The sequence below is a fragment of the Perognathus longimembris genome, chromosome 12, assembly GCF_023159225.1.
Source record: "Perognathus longimembris pacificus isolate PPM17 chromosome 12, ASM2315922v1, whole genome shotgun sequence".
Lineage (NCBI taxonomy): Eukaryota > Metazoa > Chordata > Mammalia > Rodentia > Heteromyidae > Perognathus > Perognathus longimembris.
Window position 1 is genome coordinate 49,703,563 of NC_063172.1, and position 21,126 is coordinate 49,724,688.

Genomic DNA, 21,126 nt, shown 5'->3' on the forward strand with positions numbered 1-21,126 from the left:
TGGTGCTTAGGAATTGAACCCAGGGTTTCATGTACACGAGGCGAGCATTTTACCACAAGGCCATATTAATATTTTTCCACACCAAAGTTAGCTATTATTTCTTCACTTTGTTTTTTTTTCTTTTTACCTCTTTCCCTGTAGTACATACTTAGTGTATATCTCTTTAAAATATGGAAAGTTTCTCATATATTAGATGTTTCATCAGAATAATGTTAATATCCAGTCTATACTTTTCTTTATTTTCCCCAAACTATTCTTTTTTTTTTTTTTTTTTTGCCAGTCCTGGGGCTTGGACTCAGGGCCTGAGCACTGTCCCTGGCTTTCTTTTTGCTCAAGGCTAGCACTCTGCCACTTGAGCCACAGCGCCACTTCTGACCATTTTCTGTATGTGTGGTGCTGAGGAATCGAACCCAGGGTCTCATGTATACAAGGCAAGCACTCTTGCCACTAGGACATATTCCCAGCCCCCCCAAACTATTCTTTAAAAATAATTCCGTTGAAAATGAAACTCTCACTTTTCATATAGTCTAGATAAAATTGATATTTTATTATCCACTGACCATGTGACATTTGTCATTCAAATATTCTGTCATATTTTTTATGCATAGTTGTTTTGACATCCTTCATATTTGTTTGTGTGTGTGTGTGTTGTTGTTGTTGGTTGTTGGGCTTGAACTCAGGACCTAGGTGCTGTCCCTGAGCTTTTTTGCTCAAGGCTAGTGTTCTATTACTTGGAGCCATGAGCTACTTCCAGTTTTCTGGTGGTTAATTGACAATAAGACTCTCATGGACTTTCTTGCATGGGCTCACTTTGAATTGCTATCCTCAAATCTCAGCCTCTTGAGTAGCTATGATTATAGGTGTGAGCCACTGGAGCCTGACTCTTAATCTATATATTTTTAAATCTCACATTAGGTATAATGCAGTTGTTTGTAAAAAACATCATTAACATTTGATATATATCGGTTAGCTTCCTGCCTAAAAGAGTAGGCTCTTGTTGGAAATGAAGACTTATAATGGGGTCACAGATAAACCAGTTCTGGGAACCCAGATGTCCAGAGAGGAAGAATTTGTCCATGGTTTGTAAACACATTACTGTGTAGCTGTCATTAGGATCAAGAGCAGTGATGTTCTAGTATTTTCACTTGGTAAAATCTACTAATCCTTTTTGCTCTTAGATTCTTAGCACTTGAGGATTCTAGGTTATATTCTTTCACTTCTAAAGATTGAAAAAAGTCACCTAAATATTAAACATGCCTTAGAATGTAATTTGTTTTAGTTATATTTAAATAATTCCTTTTCTATGAAGTTGAGTACTCCTCCCCCACCATTTCCCCTCCCCCCACAGGAATTTAGAGCATCATAGGCCAGCTTCTATTTTATGGTTATTCATAAATATTCTAATCAAGTGGAGACATTTGGCTGTGCTTTTAAATGTTTTCACACTGAATTCATATTGTTTTTTTTCCCCTTCAGGAAGCCCTGGAGTATTCATTATAATGTTGCAGCAACTTTATATAAAAAAATAAAGGCTATTGTATAAACTCCCTAAGCAGTGTTACCATATTCTGTAACTGAATGTGGAAGAAAATGTCTAGATATAATATGCTCGCTTTTACCTAGTATGTGATAAAATATAGTTACTTGAGTTGACTACTTAGATAAACATGATCTTTTGATGACATTGTTTGGGTAGTTAGCAGATTTCTTAAAGCCTTTCATCTGTTTTGTGGAGAAGTATTGTCAGTTTTCAAATGAAATAATGATAACAATTGCATATAGGCAATTATATTATTGCATCTTATAATAACTTTTCTCCCTGTAATTAGGATCTTCAAATTGTTAAAATATAAAAATCAAATTTTATCTAATTTATTTGTGTCTCAGTGAAAATAATTGTGTTTTTGGGTAAGTGCCATTTAAAAACTGTTTTTTAAGATTTTTTTTGATGACTTGATTCAAGTAAATGATTTGTTTAAAGACCAAAGTCTGGCCATCTTAAATTTACTATGTGGTAAAATAATGGAAAATGCTTGTTGGTAAAAATTAACAAGATAATTCATGAAGTTTACTTATATTCCTTCTTGATTTTTTATAATAAAATACCATTTTGAAGCCAAGTATCAGTGGCTCATGCTTTATAATCTTTGCCTCTTAGAGGCTGAGATCTGAGGATTACTGTTTGAATCCAGCTTGGGCAGAAAAGTCTATAAAACGCTTATCTCCAATAAACAACTCAGAAAAAAATCGAAAGTGGTGCTGTGGCTCAAGTGGTAGAGTGCTATCCTTGAACACAAAGATGCTCAGGGATAGTGCCCATGCCCTGAGTTCAAGCCCCAGGACTGGCAAAAACAAAGAAACAACTGGTTTGAGCGACCATTGAGTTTGCTAGCAGGGATTGATGAGTTCTTTAGCAGTATCTTCTCAATATTAACAAATTACTCTGGGATAACTACCTACAGACTGGTTAGTAAAACTTCTGTGAGCCAAGGGGATGAATGATGGGGAAATGGTAATGGGAAGTTCCTGTTCTGGAAGAAGTAGATCTTGCAAATATCAGAGGTAGGCCCAGTGGAAATCTGGCAAACACAGATAGTGAATGGAGAAGTGAGAACAGCATTACAGCTGCCAAGTCCCAGAGCAGAAATCTGGGGCCAAAGGGAAATAGATAAGTAAGATTTAGGGAGAAAGCATAAGAAAAGTTAACTGAGATTGAGTGAGGTATGTATAGCATGTAAAAACAGATGAACACTTTGGTTTTTACTACTCAGTGATCTTTTGCTTCTATTTACTTTGGCAAGTCTTTGAACCCTCAATAAATTAGATCTGACATAGCTATTCCAGCAGCAGTGTAGGGGCTGGTGAAGCTGGGGAGTACACCAAGCACTGGCAAAGTAATAGGTAGTGCAGGTGACTCTAGCCAGGGACTTGATCACATAATCTTAGGGCCTGTCCTGTTGAGGTCAGGCCAGGCAACCAAGTTGATGGGGCAAGTGTTGTGAGTTCATCTAGCTCCAAGAATCTGCTGTGATTGTGCTATTGAATGTGCTTCTCAAAAGGAAGTCTGTAGGTGACCTGTAATTGTTGTCTATTTTAGTTTCTGACTTGGGGGGAGTGGGGAGAGGAAGCAGTATGTCTTAAAAACATTTAACAGATACTTACTATATGATTTGTAATCATTGTTCAGAAATTTGTAATGAATATATTTTCAGTGTTTCATATACCATAAGAATTTAGTTCATCTTGACCAAAATTCTGTTAAGATTATTTTTGTTGTATGTTTTGCACATTTGATATATTGCATATCACCAATTCCTCAAAAATGGTTTGTTCACTGAAAAATAAAAGCAGTGATGGGCATAGTAACACAAAGTAATAGTGTAAGAATAAATGAACAGCAGAATACTGTGACTCACACTCATACTTCTTGCTACTTGGGAGGCTGAGATCAGGAGGATTGTGGTTCCAGGCAAAAATAGGTCACGGGACCCTGTCTCAACAGAAAAGGCTGGGTGAAGCAGTCTGTGTTTGCTATCCCACCCACAGCTCAAAGCAGAGGCTAGAGATCACAGTCCAGGCCAACATAGGCAGATAATCGAGTCCAAGAAAAAATGGTTAGAGATGGGGTTTAAGAGGTAAAGTGTCTGCCCTGCAAGTACAAAGCACTTAGTTCAAGTTCCATAAGAAAAGAAAAGCAAAAATAAGTAGCTAGTACCCAAGTGTGAATACCAGATGGGAATCTATGTTTTTGGGGGGAAGATGAAACAATATTAGGATTTTATACAACAGCCAGAAAGCTCTGATTAGAATTATCAAGCTGGTTTGCTTGTATTATATTTGCATTCATTGCTCATGTACTGTTCTAAAGTTTTGTTCATGACAACACAATACAGCTCTTAAAATAGGGATTGCCTGTTAAGCTCTCTTGCTTATTTTTCCAATTCCTTAAAAATATGAACGTAAAGGAATTCTCTAGTGATATGTTATAGTCACATGACATTTCTAATATCTTGTCTAGACTTATGACCTCCTTTATTCTTTTATAACTAGTGCTTTTAATGAACAGAAGTAATTTTAGTGAACTCAGTTTGATTACACTTAAATTATGTCTTGTCTTCTATTTATCTCTTTGTCTTTTATGTTATTTTTATAATGTCTAAACATCCAGATAAATCACCTTGTTCCTTTTTGCATAAGATCTTGTCTTCAGGTTACTGTGTAAACTTTGTCTTATGTTGTTCTATTTTTGTTTAGATAGATAGCCCAGGCTGGCCTTGAACTCATGAATTTTTTTGCCTCTACCTCCCAAGTGCACCACCAAACATAACACTATGTAATTTGGGAATTACTTGTAATTACTATAAAAATATATGTGAGTTTTTAAAATTGGAATTCATTGAATTTAGAGGTGTTCAATCTATGAATATGACTTTCTACTTACTAAGATTTTCTTAATGTTTCTCATTAATTCTTATTGTTTTGTAGAGGTCTTAAGTAATCTTTCATTTATGTTTAGTAAAAATTATATTTTCTAATAGTCTTCCTTTTTTACTTGCATGTTAATGGAATATTAATAGAAACACAGTTGACTTTTTCTATGCTGACCTTTATGTACAAAGAGCCTGTTACATTCCCATTAATTTTTATAATCTACCTGTATATTTTCTTAGATTTCCTGTATTTAAATACCTACAAATAATATTTCCTTCTCTGTTTGATTTTTATACCTTTCCTTGTTCTTGCTCTATCCAGGGTTTGTAACAAAATGTTAAGTACTAGAAATCATAGAATATATTCTTGTTTTTGTTTCTGATCTCAAAGTTTCAACATTAACTATAATATTTGTTAAGGTTTTCTGTAGGTCTTTTTAAAATGTGCTTTATCATATCAAGGATGCTGCTTTTCTTAGTTTGCTAATAATTTCCATTATGAACAATGTTTGCTCAGCTTATTAGGATGACGACATGGTGGTTTGTTTCCTCAGCTGATTAGTGCAAGACATCCCATTGACTAATTTTGTTTGCTTTCACATGGCAAACCGCTCTTCCCATGCTGGATAAGCCCAGCCTCATCAGGATTCTTCTTTTTATATGTTACTGTACTATTATTGTACTGTTTAAAACTTTAGTATCGGGGCTGGGGATATAGCCTAGTGGCAAGAGTACCTGCCTCGGATACATGAGGCCCTAGGTTCGAGTCCCCAGCACCACATATACAGAAAACGGCCAGAAGCGGCGCTGTGGCTCAAGTGGCAGAGTGCTAGCCTTGAGCTGGAAGAAGCCAGGGACAGTGCTCAGGCCCTGAGTCCAAAGCCCAGGACTGGCCAAAAAAAAAAAAAAAAAAAAAACACAAAAAAAAACTTTAGTATCCACCTTTACTTGTAAAAACAGTACACATTTTCTTACATTGTTACATTTTAAGACCAAATTAATACCTTGTAAGGTAATTGGAGACTGATTTTTCTTTTTACAATTTTAGATGAATTTATCAAAGATTAGCATAATTCTTTAGTATGTAGAATTTGCTGGAGAAACTAAAGAACTTTCTTTATGGAATTTTTTCCCCCCAGTCCTGGGGCCTGAACTCATGGCCTGAGCACTGTCCCTGGCTTCTTTTTGCTCAAGGTTAGCACTCTACCACTTGAGCCACAGCGCCACTTTTGGCCTTTTGTGTATATATATAGTGGTGAGGAATCGAACCCAGGGCTTCATGTGTGCAAGGCAAGCCCTCTACCAGTAGGCCACATACTCAGTCCTGGAAATACTTTTTAAAATAAATTATGTTTTTAATTTCCTTAGTAGTTCTAGTCCTACTGGTTATGAGTTTATTCTGTGGCAATCCTGGTGATTTGTGCTGTTTGGGAGATTTTTTTACTTTATTTAAATTAGCATAAAATCATCTTCAATATTATTTTGCGGTGATGTAGAAGCTATGGTAATCTCCCCCTTCAATTCTTACTTGTATCCTCTTGTCTCTCCTCACTCTCTCTTTCTCTCTTGTCTCTATCTCTCTGTCTCTGTCTCTTTCTCTGTTTGTTTGTCTCTAGGGCCTTGTACATAGCTACTCAAATGTCACACCACCTAACTATAGCTCCAGCTTACGAGTCTTACCTTTGGTGTTGCCTTGTATTATTCTTCCCAGGGAACGAACTTTTGGCTTTTTACCATATTTTATTTTTCATTTTTGCTGTTTTTATTCTATCTCCTTTAGTTCTATTTTACTGTTATATTGTAATTTTTTAGGTCATTGTTAAATCATTTTCTGCCATAAGCTCTATGGCTCTACCTGTTCTTCCAGATAAAACCTCTAAAAAAGGAGAATATATTTTCATTTTTCTTTTTTTTTTTTTGCCAGTCCTGGGGCTTGGACTCAGGGCCTGAGCACTGTCCCTGGCTTCTTCTTGCTCAAGGCTAGCACTCTACCCCTTGAGCTACAGGGCCACTTCTGGCCATTTTCTGTATATGTGGTGCTGGGGAATCGAACCCGGGGCCTCATGTATACAAGGCAAGCACTCTTGCCACTAGGCCATATCCCCAGCCCTTCATTTTTCTTTATTTACATACTTTCTAATTTTCATTGAGATTCCTTTTTCCCATAGTTGTTAGGAGTTACATTCTGTTTCTCAGATTGTGGTTAACTCTCTCTCTCTCTAGTTGCTGAGATCACATATAAAACAAATCTCACTGTAGCTGTGTATTTTCTGTTACTTTCTAATTTTTTTTCTTGTAGATCTACTTTTCTGCCTTCTAATTTGATTTTTCTCTTTGTATCATCTCTAAAATAGCATATGCATCTCCAACATAGCATTATCAACTCAAAAAATATACAGATGGAGATAAAATGGTTATTGTATATTTAACTATGTAAGAATATATACATACGTTATATGTACTCGCATACATGCACACACTTATACACATACACACTATGTTTAAATTGATCACAAAAGATGACCGTGAAAAAGTTCAATTCAATTGAACAATTGTGATTGAGTAAACACTATCATATAGATTATTTTGCTTAATTTTCAAAGGAGCAGCATAAGATAGTTGATACTCTGCTTTAATGATGAAGAATTTAAATCTAGAGATGATAAATAATTTACAGTATTTCATATAGCTTGGTAATAAATAGTAAAGTTTTATATTATCCCAGTCTGATTTTAAAGCTTTTATGTTAACTATAGTCTCATACTAACCATTTATTCTTTACTTCATATTTAACATTATTTTTTTTCCTTTTCATTTTTTGTCAGTCATGGGGCTTTGAACTCAGGGCCTGGGCACTGTCCCTGAGCTCTTTTGCTCAAGGCTAGTGCTCTACCACTTTAAGCCACAGTGTCACTGTGGTTTTCTGGTAGTTAATTGGAGATGAGAGTTTCATAGACTTTCCTGCCTGGGTTGGTTTTGAATGGTGATCCTCAGATCTCAGCCTCCTGAGTATGTAGGATTATAGGCGTGAGCCACTGGCACCCTGCTAAAATCATTATAAACTTGGAATGAAATGTGGGTATTAGTTTAAATAGCACTATTATGAATTCCAGCCTTTTCAGTTTGCTGACTAGCCTTAAGAATACTAAATGTGACCAGAGCTCACATGAACCTTGCATTAAGAAATAATGTACTTTTTCTGCTTAGATGAATAATACAAGTTTAATATTTTAAAAAATTAAATGATATATAAATATATACAGAAATAAAAAGCCCCCTAAGACCCTACTATTTTGAGATAATGCCCCATTGATAATTTGAAGACCATTTCTCCATATTTTTCTCCATGTACACTTCTACTTGAATATGTAACATTATATAGTGTGATTTTGTTTTCATATTTTATTTTGAACTAAACATATATCTAGATATACATACATATGTTTATATATGTGTGTATGTGTTTTTTTTTTTTTTTTTGGCCAGTCCTGGGGCTTGAACTCTGGGCCTGGGCACTGTCCATGGGTTTCTTTTACTCAAGTCTAGCACTCTACCACTTGAGCCACTTCTGTCTTTTTCTGTAATTACTTCGACATAATAGTCTCTTCCACTTTTCCCGCCCAGGCTGGCTTTAAACTGCGATCCTCAGATCTCAGCCTCCTGAGTAGTTAGGATTACAGGTGTGAAACTTACATTTTGTATTTTTGAGTGCTAAAGAATGGAATAAATTACTTCATCATTTAAGGACTTCTTGTTTACTTAATGACTATCATTAGTTTCTTTATCTTCTCTACTCAGGTCAAAGTAGGCAATGAAGTTGCTACTGGAACAGGACCTAATAAAAAGATAGCCAAAAAAAATGCTGCAGAAGCAATGCTGTTACAGCTGGGCTATAAAGCATCCACTAGTCTTCAAGATCAGCTTGACAAGGTAAGCATGAAGTGTATGTATATATGTGCATTCTTTCATAATATTGAACTGTGATCCTCCCATCGCAGCCTCCTGAGAAGCTAGGATTACAGGTGCCTGGTCAATTTTAACTTTTTGAGGCAGTATTCTTATCTTCAGATAAGATAGTTATTACAGGTTCAGGACAACATTTACTTAAGGAATGAAATTAAATATTAGTAATTATTATTTTAGGATTAGCAAATACTAAAAATTTTATAGGGTGATATGTATTGTTTGAAATGTTTTAACTTCCCATCCAATTGTTTTTTGGTAGTCATTTGTTTTTGACATAGTCTTAACCTGTGCCTTTTAAAAACAGAGGTTGTTAGAAAAAAAAAAGAGAAGCTTTTTTTTTTGTTGTTAATGCAGCTGAAAACACTGGATATAAAATTCTGACGTTTCTCTTTAGGGTAGGAACTATTAGACATTCTATAAACTAATTTTTTTGTTTACATTAAATCTAAAGATAAATTCAGAGGGTGTTTCCTGCCAATGCCTATGTTCATAGTCTTATTTCTTCTGTGATTTATGACATCATTAACACCCTTCCTCTGCCTCAAGAGAAGCAGAGGACCCCAAACTCCCAACTTGGCAGATAACTTGGCAAGAATTGGCTTAATTTCATGTTGTGTTATCATTTTGTTATCTATGTACACATGGAGATTTTATCTGCTAAGCATCTTATCTAAAAAAAAAAGTACTCTTGTAAAAATAATTACTCTTATAAAAAGCAATATGCTTTGGTTAAGCCTTGCCCACATAAGGATTCTGTTTCAGCTATATCTTTAGCCTCTATAGAACACACTTCTAAAGTTCAGAGTAAGAAACAGAGTGATCTGTTTGTAAGCATTTTAGCTATGCTCTTCTTAGATATGATTCTTTTCAGTGATTAAAATACCATTTATGTGGTTTTGCTAGAGGTTTCAATTCAGTCTTTATAACCTGGCTAGTCCAGTGCATTTTCTTTTAAAAGTATTTGTAACATGAAGCCTAACATATGTTCAAGTTTCTATAGATTTTACTGTGTATATATGTTGTTTTAACTTGACACATTTATATTGACTAAAACTGGTGAGTAATTTATAAAAATATATCAAAATGAATATCTTCACTGACATTTATTTGAAAACTAAGTGAAAGAAAACACAACAGAAACAGCATTAATTTTATTAATTTGAAAAATGTTTTTTCATACCTACTGAATTAGTCAGGCCTCTCCAGAGAAACAGAACCAACAGGATATGTACACACATGCACGCACACATGCATGCGCGCACACACACACACAATCACACACACAGACATAGAGACAGATGACAGGTTGAGGGTGTACTTATGGATTATGTATTATCAATTTAGAGATGTTTTGTGAACACTTGGACATGTTTATTCTGAACCCTTACAAAAGCAATTTCCTTACAGTGTTTGAGTAGAAATCAGAAAGCAGTAAGCTTAAGATTCAATTGAAGGTGAAAAATTAGGTAAAGGAAGTATAATTTAGTATTTTAGCAAGTATAGTCATTAGTAGAGAGAGAGGAAGTATGAAAGGAGAAATGGCAGTCAGTGTTTGCACTTCCGTGGAGCACTGTAATGCCCAGGAGTATGCATGCCTACATGAGCTTGTACTTCCTCTCCCTAAGGTGACTTGTTCCTCACAGTACACACATTCTGCAGACTCAAGCCTGCCGCAGTGAGCTCTGTGCATTTCGGAATACTCTTACATTTCATAGAGAACATACATGGGAGAGTGTTCCTCCCTCCCTTCTTCCATCCTCCACTCTAGTGAAGACCACTTGCTGTGAAAATGAGAGGAGCATTCTACAGAGATGGTTGGAATGTACATTGTGTGTGTGCGCACGTGTGTGTGTGCATGCATGCGTGCACACATGATGGTCTGGGAGCTTGAACTCAGTGCCTGGCTACTATCTCTGACCTTTTTTGCTCAACGCTACTGCTCTACCATTTGAGCCACATTTCCACTTCTCCTTTTTTTTTTTTTTTTTAATTTTTACTAGCTAATTGGAGAAAAGAGACTTAGGGACTTGCCTACCTAGGCTAGCTTTGAGCCATGATCTTCAGATCTCACCCTCTTGAGTAGCTAGGATTGTAGATGTGGGCCACTGGCCTCTGGCTTTAGTTTCAAGCTCCCTTCTTCATCCCAGTATTTATCTTTCCTTTCTTTAATGTGCAGTTTACATGAAATCCAGAACTTTTCTATTTGTTTTCTCTTTAGCTTTCTTTAAAAAAATGTCGTTTATTTATACAGTAACTTTCAAGGTTCCTTTAATCACAGAGGAACCAGGCATCTGAAAAGCAAACACTGATTCTTTATAGACCACTGACATGGAAAAGCTAAATTTCTTCCATCATTTGGTTCATGTTTTCTTTAAATGGGAAAGTCAGGCACACTTGAAAATACTAAGGATTCTTCAAAATACAAGCTTCCCTTAAACTTTGCAAGGTGGTTTCATGTTATTGACTCATTGATCAAGGCCTAGATACAAAGCCAGTGTCATGGTGTATGTCTATAGTCTCAGTAACTTGGGAGGATGAGGCAAGTACATTGCTTGAGCTCATGAGTTCCGTGCCACCCTGGGCAATATAACAAGGAACACACACACACACACACACACACACACACACACACTCACACTCCACCCCTCCCCCCCATCCCCAAACCTACATGTAAGTCAAAATATGCTTCCTCAAAAAAGAAATTTCACAATTTGGTTCTGAAAGGAAAAGGGGACTCAAAATCATATAAAAACCTTTCTCAGAGACATAGGATACCCTTAAATGCTAGTTTCAAAAGAGGAAATACTATAACCTAGAAATGACTGCACCCTATCTGTAAAATGAACAGAAATGTTCTAGCATGGTTAGTGTGTCTATCTTAGTATTATAATGCAGTTTTAGTAAGACTGCATGCTAGCTATGTGACTGCATACTAATTAATAAGCCTCTAACCCCAGCTTGCTTCTCTCTAAACTAGAATATTAATATCACTTACCACATTTGTCTTAGTGTCAGCCACTGGTATTAACTGCTGTCAGTCTGTTTTGTTGTATAGTACTTTCTGCCTTGTGAGGATGCCGTTAATATTTTTCAGTCACAGGTTGTGGCGGTATTTCTCATTTGGAAAGGGTGAAGGAACACAGGACATTGTGGGGTTCCCCATCTAGTAGAGTTTGTTTGTATTCAGAGCCTTGAGCTTGTTAGGATGGCACTTTGACACTTGAACCATGTATCCAGCCTTGGCTTTTGCTGGTTATTGTGAAGATAGCTTGAACCTTCCTCTCTCAGCTTCCCAAGTAGGTAAGATTACAGATGTAAACCACCTATGTCCAGTTAGGATAAAAGAGATTATTGAAGGAAGAAAATGGCTGTCTGGTCCACATAAAGCTATTGTACACTTGTATTTTCCACGATTTTTCATTTTCTGTTTTGCTACTGTATGCCATTGTATCTTCTCTTGTCATTCTTAAGATGTATATTAAAAATGGAGGCAAATGAAAAAATTGTTAAGGAATACTGGTAACCCAGTTGCTAGAACTGAAATTTTGATGATACTCATCAGAGGCTAAGTTTGTCCATTCCAAGTTGACATAATAACATTTCTATTGTTAAAGTGACCTTAAGGTTGATGAGGCTCTTTTAGTTAACTTCAGTACTTCCTCTAATTATTTTTACTGTCTGAATAGAAATTACTCTTTTAACAAACATCTTGATGGATCTCATTTTCTGTGTAAAACATATACTGAATGGAAGGGTTTTTTTTTTTTTTGATGCCTTAAATTATAAATGTAAGCGGGTGATTGTGGCTTACACCTATAATCCTAGCAACTCAGGAAGCTGAGATCTGAGGATCAGAGTTCGGAGCCAGCCTGGGCAGGAAAGTCTGAGAAACTCATCTCCAACTAACCACCAGAAAACTGGAAGTGGTGCTGTGGTTCAAAGTGGTAGAGTGCTAGCCCTGAGTGAAAGAGCTTAGGTATAGCATCTAGGCCCAAGTTCAAGCCCTACGAGGGACAAAAAAAAAAAAGTATGTATATGTATATATAAACATATATACATATGTGTGTATACATAAGTGTGTATATATGTATATGTATATAAATGTAAATGAGAAGCCTCAGAGAAATAGAAATAGGAAACAAATTTGAGTGTGGAAATGTAAAAAGGATGATACTGTTCACCTTTTTTGTTTGTAGCTATTGTATGTCAGATTTTGGGAGAATATCCAATTATTGTGAGAAATCCTTACTCGTGGCTTGAATGAAAATGGTGGCGCACATGGATAATCCCAGCTACTTGAGAGGCGTAGGTAGGAAGGTAAACAGTCTGAGGTTATACCTAAAGGACAAAGTCTGAGACCCTACCTGAAAAATAAAACAAAAACCAAAGAGCTGGGCACCAGTGGCTCATGTCCATAATTCTAACTACTCAGAAGATTGAGATCTGAGGAATGTGATTTGAAGCTAGCTGGGACAGGAAAATCTTTGAGACTCTTATCTCCAATTAACCACCAAAAGCCAGAAGTAGAGCTGTGGCTCCAGTGGTAGAGCACTAACTTTGAGCAAAAAATCATACAGACAGCACCCCAACCCCAGGACAAGCACATAGACAAACAAAAAATGTCTGGAAGCATGACTCAAGTACCCGCCTTAATAAGGTCAAGATACTGAGTTCAAACCACTGTGTCCCTAATTTCTTTTAAAAAATCTTTGTCCTTGCTTAGTCAATGTGTATTTTTTTTTAAATAAGCCTGCTTACCTGCATTGAAATTGATGATTTAATTTTTCAGACAGGGGAAAACAAAGGATGGAGTGGTCCAAAGGCTGGGTTTCCCGAGCCGACAAATAACAGTAAGTTCTCAATTTTGTGTTATGTGCACTTGGTGTTGTTCATCAGTGATAGTGACTGGGTTTGTCAGGGGCATAGATGCTGTTTGAAGTACTGTGGAGGGTATTAGGAAGTCTTTGTTTTCCTGAATAAAAAACTAAGACACAAATGCTTGTAATGTTAAATGGCTAAACTGGGATGAGCATGTAACTCACTTGTTCAGTGCTTCCTTAGTAGCATGCTCTGGATTTGATCTCTAGCACTGCAATAAAGAAAAACAAACATAACAACAAAAATGCAGCTAGACTACTGTCATCATTTTATGCACATACTGGTAACATTTTATTTTTTTGTTTTTTAAAATTTTTATTGTCAAACTGATGTACAGAGAGGTTACAGTTTCATACGTTAGGCACTGGATATATTTCTTGTACTGTTTGTTACCTCCTCTGATAACATTTTAAAAGTTGTCATTTCCATTTAAATAAGTGTGTGTGTGTGTGTGTGTGTGTGTGTGTGTGTGTGTGTGTGTTTGTACCATTCCTGAGGCTTGAACTCAGGACCTGTGTGATATCCCTCAGCTTTTTTGCTCAAGACTAGCATGCTTATCACTTGAGTCACAGCTCCACTTCTGCTCCTTCGTGGTTAACTGGAGAGAAAGTCTTATGGACTTTGCTGGCCAGGCTGTCCTTGCACTGAGATCCTCAGACCTCAGCCTCCTAAGTACTTAGGATTACAGGTGTGAGCTGCCGATGCCCAGCTTGAAATACTTCTTAATCAAAAAAGAAGCACTTATCTGGCAATCAGTTATCTCTCAAATCAGCTATCTTCACACTTGACATTTTTTTCACATTTCCAATTTTTTTATGTATACATAGAGTATGTGTTATCATTAAATGGCTTATCTTGTTTCAAAATGAACTCCAAGATATGGAAATAAGAGGTTTTACTTTGTTGTTGTTTTTAGTGTACTCTATGAAGTTATTTCTTTTTTTCCCTTTGATTTATTCCCTATTGTCACTGTATTTGATTTTGGTACCCTGTGTCTTGTATATATGTTTATCTGAATTGGGGAAGAGAAGGAGAACAACAAAATGGTGAGACAAAAGGACAAATGGTGAACCTTTGTATCAATAGTGAGTATCAATAGTGATACAAGACAATATGTTGGAAATGAATTTTACAACTTGGGGAGGGGTCGAGTGGAGAGAAAGTGAGAGAAAAGGTGGAGGTAACAATGTTTGACAAGAAATGTACTCATTACCTTACATGTGTAACTGTAAACCCTTTGTACATCACCATGACAATAAAATTACATTAAAATTGACTAAACATTTCCATAAGCATTTTTCATGTTTTGTTTAGTAAAGTTGTTTTTTAGAGTTCAGTTTTTTTTATTGTTATTATACAGAGGGGTTACAGTTACATAAATTAGGTAGTGAGTACATTGCTTTTTGGACAGTGTCACCCCTTCCCTCGCTCTCTTCCGTTTTTTCCCTCCCATCCCCACTCACAAGTTGTGTAGTTCATTTTCTAGTGAGTACCACTACTGTATTTGTTCACCCTGTCCTATGTTTTTAATATGTTATTAAAGCCAGTAAGTTTATATTCAGAATTTTAAGTATAAAATTGCTCACAGTCTTGTTTCACTTACAATAGTGTTACCAAACTCTTCAGAAATCAACTCCATTTTCTCTCTTTTTGAATGTGTACAACTAAAACATTTTGATTTGAGCTTACAGGCATTTTTGTAACAGCTTCCTTTTCCTGGAAAAAGTATGTGCTTGGCCTGAAGCGACCATTTTGCTGTTAATTAATGAATATTCACCCAATGAAAATACATAGTATAATCTCATTTCTAATTTTCCTCTTTTTTTTTTTTTAAAGTGGACATTGATGGGCTGGGGATATGGCCTAGTGGCAAGAGTGCTTGCCTCGTATACATGAGGCTCTGGGTTCAATTCCCCAGCACCACATATACAGAAAATGGCCAGAAGTGGCGCTGTGGCTCAAGTGGCAGAGTGCTAGCCTTGAGCAAAAAGGAAGCCAGGGACAGTGCTCAGGCCCTGAGTCCAAGCCCCAGGACTAGCCAAAAAAAAAAAAAAGAGTAAAGTGGACATTGAAAAAGCTTAAGTCTGTCAATAATCATAGTTCAATGTCTTAGGTCTTTGGTATTGACAATCCAAGTGATATATGTATAGTGAAATTTGTAATAATTCTTATCGAAGAATTGAGTTTTGGGGATGTTAAACCTAACCTTTTGAAAAGAATATTTCAGTGAGGTAATAGTTACTTTTCCCCCCATTAAAAAATTAACTGTAGGGCTGGGGATATGGCCTAGTGGCAAGAGTGCCTGCCTCGTATACATGAGGCCCTGGGTTCAATTCCCCAGCACCACATATACAGAAAATGGCCAGAAGTGGCGCTGTGGCTCAAGTGGCAGAGTGCTAGCCTTGAGCAAAAAGAAGCCAGGGACAGTATTCAGGCCCTGAGTCCAAGCCCCAGGACTGGCCAGAAAAAAAAACCAAAAAAAAAAAAAAATTAACTGTAATTGTATTTAGGGGCTTCAATTCAATATGCTGTTTATGAGTACAGTCCATCTTGATCAAAGTCACCCTTCCATGTCTCCCCACATATGTCCCAATGCACCAATGCAAACCATCCCCTCAAGTGACTTGATTCCATTTTCACATATGTACACTGAATATTATGACTACATTCACCCACTCTTTTTCTTTCCATTCATCTGTCACAACACCCTTTGACTCACTCCCCTGATAAAACATATTGCCGTTTTCTGCTATTAATTTTACTAAAACTGTAAGTTAGGGTTGGGAATGTAGCTTAGTGGTAGAGTGTTTGCCTCACATGCATGAAGCCCTGGATTCAATTCCTCAGTACCCCATAAACAGAAAAAGTCAGAGTGGTGCTGTGGCTCAAGTGGCATAGTGCTAGCCTTGAGCAAAAGAAGCTCAGACAGTGCCCAGGCCCTGAGTTCAAGGCCTAGGACTGACAAAACAGAACAAAACAACAACAAATAACCCGTGTCAGTTGTTCAAAGGAGTCACACCATTGGAATCCTCCCCTGCATATACCATGTTTTAGTAGATTGGTTTGTGCGTGTACACATGTATCGGCCTTGTGATCTGACCCCTTGCACTCTATACACAGCAGTGGTAAATGTGAAGGATGGAGCACATAGCCCAAGGAAGAAATGGGCTCAGTTGAGGATATTTAGAGTTTGTGTTTAATTCACTTGATATTTAAGTATATTGGTTTATAATTACTTTGTAAGGGAATGTAAAAAAAATAATACTTGGCATACTACCTGTTCCTAATAAGCTTATGATGAATTCTGATTTCTTTCCATGTTCCATTTTCTTTCTTTTGGCAAAAAAAGATATATAATTTTGTATATATTGGCCAGAAATTTTATTTTTTATATGTTCTATTTTTTTTGGGGGGGGGCATGGACATTGTGGCTGAAGACTAATTCCTCTCTGTCATTCTGTCTTTCTCTTTTTCTTTCTTTTGGTGGTTGATCTCAGAGCCTTACTCTTGTTAGGCAGGCACTTTACCACTTGAGCCATACCCTTTTCATTTTAATTAGTTTTAGGTTAGGGTCTGGAGTTTATGCTCGGGCCTGCACCATGACCCTCCTATTCATGCTACTTCAGTGGTATTAGGAAGAAGTATGGTAGATGAATGAATTACTTGAAAATTTTAATTAATATATTATGGTAACATTTAGGTTAGTTTGCCTTCTGCTTAATCAGTTTGCTATGTTTGAAATTCTGCTCTACAGGATTTCTGCCCTGTGATGATGTCTTTGTTAACATGTTGTAGGTAAAGGTTTGAGTAAGGTTCTCATAGGACAACACCTACAGGAGAATATAGGAATCTTAGTTTACCAATGCTGTTTTACTAACATATTGTCTGACCTTTAGCAACACATTTTACTCAGTGTGCTCTGTTAGGAATGTACATACTAATATATAATGTTGAGAATCTTCAGTTATATAATGTTTGGAAGGAGATGAACCATTCTTGTATATCACATGAAAAGGTAACGTGTTTCTTTGGGAAAACACTTGTGTTCCTAAAACTTTATATTACTTCAAAGTGTTGTAACTTTGAAGATTAAATTTCTAGCCAGCTATTATTTGGGTAAGTAACACAGAATGTGAAACTAAAATGTACAGAAATTAAAATGAGTGCAGAACTAGAAAAGAGGAAGAAGGAAATTTTAATCTGGCATAGCTAGCACCTATATATAAGTAAACAAAATTGTTCATGTACATTTAATTCTTGAAGTGGAAGATATTTTTGTAAAGATTACAGTCATAAGAAACTGCTAACAATTAAAACTAAAAAATAGTTTAAATGGTTCGGCAAATGAGTGTGATTATACAGCCCCGATTTATTTTCCTGACTTGATTGCCTGCAGCTTTAAAGTATGGACCTAATTTTTATATCTTTCTCAGGCTTTCTTCATAGTACTTAAATTCTGCAGAAGGTAGATTATTCTAGGTGTGTTTTTACCCCTAGAATCACTGTCTTAATTATGTTGAAGTACAAGAACATGTAACTCTATAATGTAAAGTTTGTGTTAAATTTAGCATATGGCAATTTTATGCTTGGTGTCCACATAAAAAGCTAGCCCTTTACAAATGAATGAGGAGCAAGGTTTTTTAAAAGATTATGCATTTTAAAGATCTCCTGATGGCTTATGGAAAACTTTGTAAAATATTTAGATACAGTTCAATTGATAATATCTTTCTTTGTATTCACATTCCATGTCTTATTAATACAGGCTTTACTTAAAAGCAGGTTCATTGTTTCTTAAAGGTGAACTCTAGCATAACTCGAAATTGGTCTCTGCTCAAAGGTATTCACTGGTATGTGCCGAATCCACCCACTAAAAGATTATTTGGAGGCATTTTTCACATAAATATTTTTCCCTTAACCTTTTAAAAGTTTTATTTAATCCCTGTGAAATATACTGCCTCTTATAACTTCATTAAGGATGACTCAGTACAAATACTTGAGACAGGATAGACCTCTTATGGACATTTTCATGGTCTTAGTTACCAGAATTTTAAAAATTCCTTCTTTTGCATTATATGCAATATATTAAACACTGTGCATCTTGAAACCAGGAGACTGCACTACCCATGATATGTTGTTGGGATAGACTCCTGCTTGTTTTTTATGTCCTGTTTACTGTGTTTAAAACCTCTCCTCCCCCAGCTCCATCCTTCCTTCCCTCCCTCTCTTCATCTTTCCTTCTCTCCCAATGAGGGAGAGAGAATTTATTTTTAAGTTAATATATTAATTTATATTTCTTTAATAGAGTTTTGGAAGAGTTCCCTGAACAAAATTCTTTTTGGCACTCCCATTACAGAAACCACATTGTAATGAGACAATTAAAATAGTTGGAGCCAAATGGATTTAGATATAAAGCTAAGCCATCCAACTTATCTATTCATTTAGATATAAATTCTACATTGGAAGTATAAGAATATAGCTGGTCTGCAGTTTGGTAGATTATTTATATTAACAGGCAGCCCCATACTATCCAGGTTTTCTCCACCATGATCAAAGGAAGAAGTATCCAGATACTTCAGAAAAATACCTGCCCATTTACATTGGTTAGGCCTGCCTGGATGGTGAGCAGCTGTAGTCTTCTTTTCCCTTCCTCTCCCAGCCCAATCACTTGGGCAAGGGTTTTCTTTCCTTGCTCACTAAAACTAAGATGTTAGAGGTGGTGTTACATTTGTTCATCCAAAGGAAACAGGTTGGCATTAGAAAACCTTTGAATTGATAGCACATTTGTTGAAAATATTCTTAGGAAAGATTGGATGAGCTTAGGTTTTTGTGAATTTAAAATCTTACTTGAGCCCCAGGCACTGGTGGCTCACATCTATAATCCTAGTTACTCTGGAGGCTGAGGACCTGAGGATTTTGGTTCAGAAGTAGCTCTAGTAGACAGATCCTTGAAACTCTTACCTCTTATTAACCAGCAAAATGCCAGAAGTGAAGGCCACGCGGCTCAAGTGATAGTGTCAGGTTTGAGAGAAAAAGCTGAACGAAAGTGTGACGCCTTTGCCAGGTGTCTGCGTCGCACACCTATAATCCTAGCTATCCAGGAGGCTGAGATGTGAGCATCATCGTTTGAAGCTAGCCTGGGCAGAAAAGCCTTTGAGACTCTCCTCTCCAGGTAACCACCAAAAAGCCGGAAATGGATCTGTGATTCAAGTAGTAGAATCCTAGTCTTAAAGCAAAAGCAAAAACAAAAACAGAAAACCTTAGGGACTGCATTGGATTTTATTTTTAAAGAAACAAAAATAATACTTGATACATAATGTATTCATAGTACGTTATGAGCATGATATAAAATATCTGTGAACCTATCACTCAGTCTAAAAAATGAGAACATTGCCCATTTGATCATCTTCCTTTACCCTGCTCTTCCCTTCCTCTGTTTCCCATGCCCTTCTCCCAACACAGGTGACCACTTTGTAATTGCTCCTTTCTTTGTCCCTTGTAGTTAGTTAAGTCAACATGAATCTACAGTGGAACTTTTAAATTTTTGTTTAATTTTAGAAATAACATATACATTGTCTAAAATGAAAATTACAAAACAGTGATGAAGGAAATTGAATTATAGATCATCTGTGTTCATGAATCTGAAGAATTAATATTGTTCAAATAGTCATACAATAAATTTAGCATAGTGCTTATCAAAATGCCAGTGATAGTCTTCACATAAATAGGGAAAAAGAACTCCTAAAATTTTTGGGCTGGGAATATGGCCTAGTGGCAAGAGTGCTTGCCTCTTATACATGAAGCCCTGGGTTCAATTTCTCAGCACCACATATATACAAAAAGGCCAGAAGTGGAGCTGTGGCTCAAGTGGCAGAGTGCTAGCCTTGAGCAAAAAGAAACCAGGGACAGTGAGTGCTCAGGCCCTGAGTCTAAGCCCCAAGACTGGCAAAAAACAAAACAAAGAATTCCTAAAATTTTTATAGAGCTAGAAAAAGATCCAAATAACCAAATCAATTGATCTTGAGCAAAAAAGACCAATGCTGGCTTTAAAGTATCCTGCAAAGCTGTAACAGCTCAGTCAGCAGCATGGGAGTAGCATAAGGGACATAGACAAAGAGAAGAAAATAGCAAATTCTGAAACAAGGTAGTGTTTTTACTCTCAGCAGTGTTTTTGGCAAAGGCATCAGGCCATACATTAGAAAGGTTTCTTCAATTAATGGTGCCAAGAAAACTGAATAGCTATTAGCAGAAGAAACCTACTATATTCAAAGATAAACTCAAACATGAACCAAAGATTTAAGTGTAAGTTCCTGAACTATGAGATGACCTGGAAAAAATGATAGAGGAAATGTTTAGGACATTAGTCTGGACAACATTTTTTTTTTACCTCAAAAAACATAGGCAGTGAATAAGATTGACAGTGCAAATAAAAATCATTCTGTGGGTTGGGAATATGGTTTAATGGTGGAGTGCTTGCCTTGCATGCATGAAGCCCTGAGCTTGATTCCTCAGCACCATATAAACAGAAAAAGCCCGAAGTGGAGCTTTGGCTCAAGTGGTCTAGTGCTAGCCTTGAGCAAAAAGAAGCCATGGACTGTGCTCAGGCCCTGAGTTGAAGCCCCAGGACTGACAAAACAATAACAACAAAAAACAACATTTTGTACAGGAAAGGAAACAAGACAATATAGAATGGGAGAAAACATTTACAAGCTACCTGAAAAAAGGAATTCATTTCTAGACAAAACATTCTTGGCTAGAATTAAACTCTTCTATCCTAGCTCTTTGGAAAGGTGAGGTCAGGAGGAGCTCAGAAGTAAGTTTTTTAGACCTCATTTCAACCAGTATAAAGCTGGGC

At 36.5% G+C, this 21,126-nt stretch overlaps 1 protein-coding gene across 9 annotated transcripts in view; it reads left to right on the forward strand.

Moving 5' to 3' along the window:
* Nucleotides 1–21,126, forward strand: part of Stau2 (staufen double-stranded RNA binding protein 2) — a 262,522-nt gene that overhangs the window by 116,626 nt on the left and 124,770 nt on the right. For all 9 annotated transcript variants that reach the window (XM_048358488.1, XM_048358487.1, XM_048358484.1 and 6 more), the window contains 2 exons: nt 8,229–8,360; nt 13,186–13,246. In XM_048358488.1, coding sequence (XP_048214445.1) covers nt 8,229–8,360; nt 13,186–13,246 — 193 coding nt within the window. The remainder of the gene's footprint in view (nt 1–8,228; nt 8,361–13,185; nt 13,247–21,126) is intronic.